Here is a 12,252-nt window from a genome sequence, read left to right as displayed (position 1 = left end):
ATTAGTATGAGACTTTCTGCATTTATACCAGTTAACATTACCTTCCTAATGGGTTCGTTAATTTAGACCCTATGACTTACTGTACCAGAAATTTCTCTATATTAGTTTTTTTTCTTTGGTAATAAATTCGCACCAACGTTTCCTTCAATCCTATGTGCTTTTCCCCCTTATATATATAACTCATTCTAGATTATAGGTCAATCATTTTCAGTAATTTTATAGGCACTAATAGTCGTGGAATGTTGGATTCCCTTTTGGTTGTTTAATTAATTGAAAAAATTCTTATTCATTCTTGCCCCAATAGCTTGTAGGTCTCTTCATTTTGTTCTCGGTGTCACTAGTTAAGTAATTTTTCTATGGAGTCACATCACTGAGTTAAATACTATATAGTTTTACATAGTTTAACCTGTTTAATTTTCCTTTCTTTTCCTCACGAACACAATATAAGTTCTCATTAATGGTAATCCTACAAACTACTCTATTTACTCTGCACTAAATTTATATAAACCAACAAAAATATCTTTAAAAAAGTCTTCAAAGAAATCAACATTTAAGCTAAATAATACTATGGATAGAAATTCGAACACTCTTCAGAATTGGTTAGCATAATATTGACCAAAATTATCCTTCATGGATACCTATGCACCAGAAAATCATTCACTAGAATATGAAATATTTAACATTTTTTTGTTTTTTATAGAATTACCATATATCATTTCATATACCAATCTTTAAAATACTCCACATATAAATTATAGCATGCACCATAATATTTATCGAGATATTCATAGAGGTAAATATGCATAGATTTCCTAATGAGAATTGCTACAGAAATTGCACTTGATGAGCACACTATCCAACCAACCATGAATTGTACCTCCAATTGCCCCCCTAAGATGAGAATTCTTGCCAAAGAGATCAACCACCCCCTTGATCTCTTGAGTAGGTATTTTTATACCTTTTTTCCATAATCAGTTTTTTGCTTGAGCGGCGTCTCACTTTTGTGGTTTTCAACTCCACTAGCCTAGGCTTTTCCTTTAAAGCTCACTTTTCCCTCCCACAGTTCTTTATTCTTATCAATGCATAACATATTTCCCCAGCTAAGCAATTTAATGTATTTTCTCTCCTATCCATTAAATCTTATCTAGAAGTCCTTATCATGGAAGAGGTATCCCAATCTCATCAACTACTCATATTTTTTTCTTTCTTTGGAAAGAATCTCTTAATCATGTGTCTCATTCCCAAGTGCTTTCATACCTTTTTTTATTTATTAATATAATTATTTATTACATAATCATTTGGATGTACTTCATGGATTTTCTGCCATCCATTATAACATAACTCAGCCTAAACAGTGAAAACAAATATTACAAAAATGAAGGGGTATCACAATATTTATGGTCTCATTTATGTTTCTTCTTATTTAAGCATTCACACATATGGTTTTTACATGTTCTTTCATGCAATTTTTCTAACATCAACCGAACAAAAAATATTGGATAGTTTCGAAAAATTAGTGATTTCAGATCATGTTTGGTATCAGAGTAGTATTCTTGCTGATGTGAATTGCATCTATGAAAGACAATAGCCAAGAAGGAAATGAAGAAGAAAGAGAAGGTGCATGCCAATGCTTCAACAAATGAAGGAGAATATCCACCTTCAGCAGTAAGGGAATTTTCTTCTTCTTCATCTTCTTCCCATCATTCAAATCATCATCCCAACAACTTTCAATCAAAGAATGCTAAATTGAGGAAATTTCCACAAGAATTAGAAGAGGAGAAGCATATATTCAATCTTGAATTACAATACATAGAAGAGGCATTGGAAAAGTTGAATTTCAATGAAGGCTTAATGAATCCATCATCGCCCACTCTAGAGTCACCGACTAAGGTAAAGAGTTTTAGTCATTCTTTAGTTCCATGTTCTCATTATGATGATGATTTTGATGCATTTGAGAGGCACTCCAAAGTTTCAAAAGAAATGGAGTATGATTCAATACAAACCAAGGCTAGAACACACCATTGTAGCGATCATGATTATAGGTGGTCTCGAGAGGGAGGTGAATATTTCAAAGGACCAGCTAAGAAAAAATCTCCTCACCAAACTTGGGCCATAGATAGTCATTTGAGGAAGGTTATGTCAAATAGGAAGGAATCATGACATAAGGATACATCTCCACATCATGGAAGAAAGACGGTCAAGAAATTTTGGAGGAAGAAAAAGCATTGCAACCATTGCAACAAGGGTGGACATCAGAGAGCCACATGTTAGAGGCTCCATCCATGGGTACATCCAAAGAAGGATAGGAAGCATGTGAGATCACTTGTGAAGTAACCAAGCAAAGAAGCAATTCAACAAGGAAGCCAACTATAGGGATAAATCCTATTAGACTAGTTAGCTAAGAGATGGGTGGCAATTTTAAGTAGGTGAATATGGACACCATTGTAAATCACATGTTGTGAGAATGTTTGTAAAAGTGATGAATGTATAACATCACTTGTATATGAAACATAGTGATATTTCATCCTTTAGTTGGATAGAAAAGGGTATAGATTCTATTTTAAAACTTGACCATGAGTGTTCTATAACCTCTTTTCAAGTATGGTATTATTCTAAATCCTACAAGTCAGACATGTATTGGCAGCTATATATTTGCATAAGGATACATGTGACGGTTTCATCAATTCTAGATCCAAAGTACAAAGGTAAAGGAGAAGAAAGTGTGGTGTTTTAGAGACATTTGTTATGTAGATCAGATTGCAGATCATGTTTACACTTTTGAAGGACTAAAAGTCCTTCCATGAGGAGGAATGATCCTAGTGGATCCATGATGGTCTAGACATTAGAGTCCTTGGATTACATTGAAACTAGAACCAGATTGAATAGCTCATTGTTTTGAATACAGTGACACAAACACCACCTCAATCTGACTCCATATGAGAGAGATATGCTCAGTCAAAGTTTTGGTCAGAATAAGAAAAAAGTAAATAGTCAAAGGTGACATGGTAGCCTGTGGAATGGACACATTGCACACCTAAAGATGATGTAGCAGATACAATTGGTGCTCATTAGGTGCCATAAGGGTAGGCTAATTGTGCAATTAGGTGGTAGGTTGACTTGGCAGTTTTGGACCAATGGGAGCATGCGGTGTGGTCCAATCACATGGCACCTCAAATTAGTCCAAGTGGCTTTGGAATACGTTCACACCCTCCATTTCACTTTGGAAAACATGGCATGTTAGTCGAATATTATGGTTTGGTTGATATATTAATATACCATATATAATAATTTTGGTTGGGTTGGCATATATATCTATATATATCTATATATATATATATATATATATATATATATATATATATATATATATATATATATATATATATATATATATATATAACTTTGTTTTTAAATTATATTTTTTGTTACGATGACCACCATATTGTGAGCCACCCGATTTGACTGTAAGAAACCCACATATTAACATTTCCATACAACTCCACCAACCAACTATGCCAACAAACATTGGTAAATTTCCTAACATAAACTCATCATTTCATCAAAGCAATGGGAGGGCTAAGAGCAAGCATAGGTGGAACAATGACAATTCAGAACCCTGTGCACGTGATGAAACAAGGACAAGGGCGTAACCCTGTTAGCGTGAATCTTGAGGTAGGTATATTCTAGTGGAATATTCTCTAAAATATTATGTAGAAGATTTGTTTTATGTTTTGAGGAATCTAAAAGATTCCTTGGGGATCCAATAATGAAAACAGTGGAATATAACAAATTTTATACTCATTTTAACCAAAATTTTACAAGGATTATAATGGTGCAATCTATTTTTGTATTTGAAGAGTGGATCTCAAGGGTCATGGAAAAAACCCACATTCTTAATTAATTGTTGGGTATGAAGTTTTAAACAACAATATTCCTTTCACAAGTAGGTCATGTTTACAATTAAAAGTCTCAAGAGGATGAGACATATCTACTAGTATGGTGATTGTTGTGATTTGAGCAGTCGAATTTCAAGTCACTCCCAAGATTGAAGGTATAATCAAGGATAATTTTAGGGGCGAATGTTCGCCCTTTGGCGAAATTAAGGGGTTTTAAATTTTTAGTGGGTGAATATTTTGTATCATAGTACATTTTTACAAATCACCTCAAATAGCCCACCTTATTTTAAGGGAGAGGGTAAAAAAGGTAAATTTAGCCCTTGAAATTAGGACTTACAACCTTCCATTCGCCCATTTTCAAGAATAGGTTTTATCTAAGTGAATCCTATGGGCCAAATACCATATTTATAAAAGAGGTATGGTAAATTAATAAAAATATAAATAAATGAGAGGTATGGTAAATAAATATAACATTTTTTATATTTACTCCATAAGTCACCTTATATACATGTAAGGGTGTAAACAAATAAAAATATAAGTAAAGTGGAGGTATGGTAAATAAATAAAATGTCTTTTTATACTTACTCAAAAGGTATGGTAAATAAATAAAAATATAAATAAACTAGACGTATCGTAAATAAATAAAACCTCTTTTTATATTTAGTCCATAACCCTCGTTCTATTTATGAAGGCTCAAGAAAGAGGTTTTATTTAAGTGAATCCTATGGGCCAAATACCATATTTGTAAAAGAGGTATGGTAAATTAATAAAAATATAAATAAACGAGAGGTATGGTAAACAAATAAAACATTTTTTTATATTTACTCCATAAGTCACCTTATATTTATGAACACTCAAAAAATGGGTTATATTTAGGTGAAACCTATGGCCAAAATACTATGGGACAAATACCATGGACTAGATTGTTATTAATTCCATGCAAAAAACCATTATTAACCCTAATATTAGAATTAATAAAAATAAAAATTGCACATGGGATTGACCCATGGTATTCACCAAAATGGCACATGGTATTGACCCATGGTATTCACCTAGAATGTAGCCTATTTAAATGGGGGAATTAAACGAACATGTAGCCTATGCTAAGATTCACTAGGACTTTACAAAGTTTTATTATTTAGTGAAAGACTCGCCAAGATCTTACAAGATTTTATAATTGAGTAAAATATTCGCCATGCCTAGTGAGAGATTCGCCAAAAAATTATATATACATATTATATTATTGATAAAATCGCCTTCCATTTTTCCTATATACCATGGAGATTCGCCCATTTATTATATTTGTAAATTTAGGGGGGGTTCTTAAAATTTTCCCTGGGTATAATGTTGTATTTTTCCATGTACTTGCCTTTCCTTTTTATGAGATGAATGAAGTGACCTCCCCACTATTGAATTAGGATCTGGAGACATAGTTAACATTGGATTAATTCTGTTATCAAACGTTGTGTGCGTTGTCTTTATGATCTCCTTTATGTTTCTTCTTTTTAAAGTATTTTCACATATAATTTTTACATGCTCTTAATGCAATTCTGCTAACACCAACTAAAGAAAAGCTCTTGGATAATGCATGTAAATCAACAATTCTGGATGACATGGATCAGTCTCAAGTTATATGCATGGAGGATATGTGGATTGCACATAGGATTAAATGTAAGGGCAAGGAATGCATTTGGGGTAGTGGTTTAATGAATTCTTCCAAGTCATGTGATGAGCATGATTAGTAGCATGCGAAACTCTTGAAGAGTTGTGAACCACCAGGTTGAGTGGTTGAGTCTCATTTGACATCCATCATGTTTTGTTTTAAATAAAGAAAAATAGCAAATGATACACCGACTTATTCCTTAATGTTATTTCTTCCTCCATAGCTAAATGATAATTACACTTGAAGTTGCTACCATATAGTTGTTAAAAACTAATTGTAGTAATTAGCCCAAAATTTTTATATACCCAAGTTTTAAAGTATTGATTTAAATGAATAAAATATTGTATAATCTTCGATTTATTCCAATTTCTATTTGACCTTCTCTTTTCAATTTATATAAATCTTATAAATTTCCATATTATATATTTTAATTTTCATAAATGTCCTAAATTTTCTTTCTCATATATGTGTGTGTGGGGGCCTAAGGAGATTTCAAAATGGCATTTGATTACTTTTTTTTCCTTCTTCAACAATGATTTTTTGAGTCCTTGCCAAGGTAGAACTACAATTGATTTTCATGTTGATCATTATTAGTTTAGTGTTTCCCAATGCAACTTATAATGTTTAACTTTCGAAAATAAATATTTAATTTTCAATATTATTAAGAGAGCCTAATTCGATCTTAACTCTAATCTGAAGTCAAGATGGATCGAGGAATAATACCATGGGTCATGGGTCCCAACACCATGGATTAACACCATGAGTCGTTTTTATTTTTATTTCACTTTTATAAGGTAATTTTTATTTTTATTTACATTACATTAATGTTTTTATTATTTTTAATTCTATTTTAATTTTAATTTTTATGTAATTTGACTTTTCCAAAATGTTAAATATTACATTACAACATCTCTATCATATTGGGCCATATTTTGAAGGCGTTATTACAGTATCTACACAATATAATGTAATGCAGATAATTTCCTAATATATTTTATGCCATAATTTATAGATGTCTTTGCAATATTTATGCATTAGTTTTAGATATTTGTGTATTGATTTTTTGTTCTTAATATTTATAACAAAACCATATAAAAATAAAATCCAAAAATAGCTCATACTGAGGTAAATAATATATTTTTCATCAACTACTTCCACCATAATTTAGACATGTCTTTGCATAAAAAATGGTACGAATAAAATTTCCATTATTTATGATTCCATAAGTACTTTTGTGAGTAAAACTAAAAATGTGTAGACTTACTAGTGATTACTACCCACCTAAATTTAAGCAACTCCTTGTGCCTAAGAAGAAATTAATTTATCCATTTCACATCTCAATTTATTAGTTTTTGAGAAAACAATACTATAGGATTTGATTAAATGTGTAGACTTACTAGTGATTACTACCCACCTAAATTTAAGCAACTCCTAGTGCCTAAAAATGAAATTAATTTATCCATTTCACATATTAATTTATTAGTTTTTGAGGAAACAATAATATAGGATTTGATTTGCATACTCACCACTATTAATTTAGCATTGGACAAATAATTTTATAATATTTTATGCAATTTTTCTTAAGACATCATTTCTAACTTGAGTGGTAATAACTAAGCTACCTAGGATCACCTATTAATTTGTAGTTTTCCTAGATTCCCTTTATAATTTAATATGGACTTGCCTAGATCCATCTTAACTCTAGATCTACCAAGGGCCAAGAGGCATCAAATAACTTCAACGGACATTTCTAAAAGTTTTATAAGCGATATCGGGGTGCAAAGTTTCCCATTATCTCCTACCATTTTTGGTTTATATATCGGAAAGCTTGAGGACCAGTTAAATTCAGAAGGGGTTGAAGGAATCCATTTGGGCAACTTTGTTGTAAGGCTTACATTGTATGTAGATGGTCTCATTTTGATTGCTAAATCTACTCTTGGTTTGCAAGAGTGCTTACTATCCCTTGAGCATTTTTGTAAAAGGGTGGGGATGCAAGTCAATATTAGCAAAAGGAAAGTAATGGTTTTCCCTAAGAAAATAAAACATAATCATCATAAGTTCTACTTTGAAGGAAAAATTTTGGAAGAAGTTGTAGATTGCAAATACCTTAGAATTGACTTCAACAAAAATTTAAGTTGGGATGGTTGTAGAAAGAAAATAACTTTGGGGGTTGGAAAGAATTTTATGCTTTCCAAAATAGGTGTAGAGAGGCAAAGTTATGTGACTGGAAAACCACTCAAACTCTTTGTGGGCTTCTAGTGATTTAGGTGATTTTCTATGGTTGTGAACAATTATGACATGTAAGTCCGACATGTAGTGGAAACAAATTGAGAAAAATCAGAGTTTGATTACAAACAAATTCAAAATTAAAAGTGTGGTTCCTTATGTTATATTGTTAAGTGAAATAGGGGTTTCTCCTATTGAAGCAATTGTTATGGTGTGAGTCATAAAGTATTTAAAAAAATTGAGCAAATCGAAGAGGACATATGGCCTAAGATTGTATTTAATGACATATTGTGCAAAAAAAAGAAGAGTTGGATGCAGCAAAATAAAAAATGGTTTAGCAAATGGGGTATTTGCTTGAACGTGTGCCCCATACCTAGTAAAGAGATAAAATATTTTGTTATGGATAAGTTCCACAAGCTTACTTGGGATAAGGAGAAAGGGAAAAAGAAAAATAGTATATTGAAGTGTTCAATCCGACTCATAATCATCAACAAAAAGCATACATAGAGGCTTCGAATAAGGAGAAAGGGAAAAAGAAAAAATAGTATATTGAAGTTTTTAATCCCACTCATAGTCATCAACAAAAAGCATACATAGAGGCCAATATTTATTGGAGAGTCAAACTTCTTATTAGTGAGTTAAGCACTAATTCTCATCAAATCAGTTGTGAAACAGGGTGGCAAAATAAGTGTGGGAGGAAAGAGTATGTACCTTTTTAAAAGTGAAACATAAAAGAATTTCATTTTACAATGTAAGGCATTCAAATACAACAGAGAAAGCTATGCAAATATTCTAGCTACTAGCTCTTGGGATAATCTATTTAGCGAGGGGTTTCTTAAGAATATGGGAGTTTGTTGAGAAGACGGAGCATTAATCTATTTAGCGAGGGGTTTCTTAAGAATATGGGAGTTTGTTGACAAGACGAAGCATTTAATTTGAGGTTTCACAGGAAAAGTGTCAAATACATCAACAAGATGAAGAAGCAATATGTCCCATAGGCTATCTTTAGCTTCTTGGAAGTTAAAATAATTTTGTTTCTTTCTCTTTTTCTATATTTTAATGTGATATATACATGGTGATTAATAAAAACAAAATTACAATATAAAAAATATGTATTTCTTATGTCATCTAACTCTACACAACTATTATAGAGTGTCTATTTAGGCAAATAAATGTTATCACATAACTTCAGATAATATCATAGCAAAATTTAAAAAGTGGTTGTATTTTTAAAAAAAGATTATATATATAATATGGAGGGTAAATATCATATTAAATAACAATAATTTAAAAAGTAGTTCTATTTTAAGAAAACTATATATATAATATGGAGGGTAGAATTAAATTTATATTTTTTAACTAAATTTTTAAAAGAATTTAAAGTTTTACTGTTTCACTAACTATAATAATAATAATAAATTACATTAAAATAAAAAATAATCTTTAGAGGAGGAGATAGTGCCAAGGTGTTTTGTTTGTAAATGTTGTGGGCAAATGTGTGTTCCATACTAAGTGTTGGTGTGGCATAGACCTCGTGTGATGTCCATACTAAGTGTTGGTGTGGCATAGGCCTCGTGTGATGTCCATACTAAGTGTTGTTGGTGTGGCATAGGCCTGGTGTGATGTCCATACTAAATCTTGGTGTGACATAGACCCGGTGTGATCTCTGATGATTTTGATGGCTTAGATGCCTTTGGACCATATATCATAAGAGTCATCTCAAAACTCATTTTATCTAGCAAACAAAACAAATTTCTTTAAAAACCATTCAAATCAATTTTAATGCAAATATAAATTTCTAAAAAAAATTTAAATAAGAAATATTGTTAAATTAAAACTATGTAAATAATAATAATGCATTTTTAATTTGATTATGGCTTGGTTCATTTAAATAATTAAAATAATATTTCAGTTCCACCCTAATAAATAAATAAAGAATACATTAAATTAAAAAATGATTGTTTATCTGAAAGTGGAAATGTAATATGAAGTGGAAAAAGAATATAGATATATAAAATGTAATATGAAGTGGAAAAAGAATATAGATATATATAATTTGATTATTTAAAACATGTGATATTTCTGACTATTTGACAAATTTAAATTGGAAATATAACTACCCTAATTTCTACCAAATTTGACAAATTATAGAGCATTTATTTCTTAAAAATGCAAATTTACATGCTCAAATTTTTCAAATGACATTTAGCTACTTACGAGAAAGACAATATCACATGGTATCTTTTACCGTGCAGAGCACTTAACTGAAATACAATACTGTACTGAATGGAATATGCTGAACTAGATAATAATACGCGGCCATGCGGATCACTTCTTCACAGAATATGTTAAAGACTGATAAGAGTCCATAAGGAAGAGTGTTGTATAATGGGTATGGTGTTTAGAATACACTTTACAAGGGCATGTAAAAATTAAGCATTTCTTAAACACAGTACTTGTATTAAGTCTTATATTATATGGCATTGCAAAAGAGAATCTGACCTAGGATGCATTTAATAGGAGGTGCATTGCTTCGATTATTTGTCGAGGGGAGTTCAATCTCCTCGTTCTCTAATGAGTGGCAGTATTCTTCTAGAGAGCAACTTTTTTCTTTCTCATTTTTGGAGTGGGATGTTTTTAATCTTGTAAAATTTTGATTCAGAAGTCTTTTAATCAGAAGGTAAAAAGCATTCAACAACTTAAAAAATAATCGGAAAGATTCAACCACATAAAAATCAGAGTACCAAAATTTTATAATTATAACCTAAAAATATATATATATTTTCAAAGCAAAATTATACCCTTTTAAAGTACTCTATTCAATTCAATCTAATAAGCGTTTAAAATCTATGGTAGAACATCCATAAGAGAGTAAGATATATCCTTCTCTGAGACTTGTAAATAAAAGAAAATCAATTATCTGCACTACCAGTCACATTTCTTACCTTACTACTAAAAATATTTACAATGTGAACTTTACACAATACATAGATGTCTTTCATCCTCAGGATCGAAAGCAGTAATGGCTACGCTATACTGCAGAAAGATAAGATGACTGAGGAACCCAAATATCGAAAGCACTAATGGCTACCATATACTGCAGAAAGATGAGGTGACTGAACCCAAATATCAAACCAAACATAAAAGAAAAATATGGACGCATTACCCTGGAGTCACATAAATACCACAGAGCCACAAACATAATCAGTAACGGTATAATCTAACTTTTGCCCTAAAACTCTGCGCGGCGCCTGTGGAGAGTTGAAGCCGATAACAAAACCAGAAGAATTAGGAAGACAACTGCGGCGAAAGAGGCACCAAGAGCACCGGTGGCTTGGATACAGAATGAATTGAACTGTTGACAGATGGAAAACCAGTTGGTTTTGGTGTTTCCTTTGCGAGCCACATACATTATTGCCGTTGCTGCTGCTGCTCCAGATGTACACACAGCCACCATCACCTGCAATTACAATATATATTATCTTGATTCTTCTCTTGTATTTTTCATGGACCAAACCCACATTTTACATTTATATGAAAAAACCTGTGAGCAGTATGAATTAATGCATACTAACCGTATCGAAGAAGATGAGTAAGACCCTAAAGGCTGCCGCACGGGGTCTCACTATGTCGAAGATGGAGAAGGGGAGCGATAAAAGTAGGTATAGACCCACAGTGGCGTTGGCAATCACGAAGTATCTAAATTCATAATTAACAATAAATCTCCGCAATTATTTCAAAGATACAGTATGATTGAGATTCTCACTAATTATTTGAAAAAAGTTGGAAGAGTAGCGTTATACGTACATGAAGGCTGATAGGTTGTAGAATCTGGCATTGAATTGGAAGAATTGGGTGAAAAACTGCAGAGTTTCATTATTTGTGCCCATGGCAATAGCTGCAGAAAGGGTGGCTCCAATGGCAAGCAATCTCAGAAGAAAATCAAGAATTGCCAACCCTCTTCTTTTACGTCCCACTGGAGGGGGAAGTGGTAGCTTAGCCTCAGCGCTCCCTGATTCTGCCTTCATCTTTAGGCCTGAGATTGAACTAAAAAATATAACAGATCTGTAAGTGAACCTTACAGTGAGGCCAAAGTGGCAATACACTAAGTGAAGGAGAGTGCAGAATGAGGAATTCTGAGGACTTGGGTACGAATTCCGTCTAAAGTGGCTGTGAATTTATAGAGAAAATCTAGCAGGAGTGGACAAATGTTTACATTAAAACCAGAGATAGAATCCGATAATTATTGTATAGATTTAGGTTATAATCTGTGGCGATAGACAGGCATTAGATGAACCTGCTTCCACAAAACCTAATTCCAAACGAATGTTCATCATTCCGCTGAACATGCGATGGAGAGCAGCTGGCCAATGGGCATAGGTACGCAGAGCTGTTCTCTAAAATATCAATAAACTAACCATCTTTTTCGTCTCCTCTGCTTGTTTTATGCTCTGCTTGTTCTAGTGG

The 12,252-nt window shown here is 32.2% G+C and overlaps 1 protein-coding gene across 1 annotated transcript; it reads right to left on the bottom strand.

Annotated features, from left to right (window-relative positions):
• Window positions 1-10,716: 10,716 nt before the first annotated feature.
• LOC149209096 (casparian strip membrane protein 1-like) lies at window positions 10,717-11,813 on the bottom strand. Its single transcript, XM_089394212.1, has 3 exons — window positions 11,593-11,813; window positions 11,361-11,484; window positions 10,717-11,245 (listed from the first exon to the last, which is right to left on the bottom strand). Exons 1-3 carry the CDS (start codon window positions 11,811-11,813, stop codon window positions 11,018-11,020), a joined length of 573 nt encoding a protein of 190 aa, XP_089250338.1. The 3' UTR covers window positions 10,717-11,017.
• Between the last annotated feature and the right edge of the window lie 439 nt (window positions 11,814-12,252).

This window comes from Pinus tabuliformis, chromosome 1_2 (genome assembly GCF_031772625.1).
Source record: "Pinus tabuliformis cultivar Carrire ecotype Pingquan chromosome 1_2, CPIR1, whole genome shotgun sequence".
Taxonomy (NCBI): Eukaryota; Viridiplantae; Streptophyta; class Pinopsida; order Pinales; family Pinaceae; genus Pinus; species Pinus tabuliformis.
Note: the sequence above shows the minus strand (reverse complement) of the source record. Positions and strands in the feature narration are given on the sequence as shown.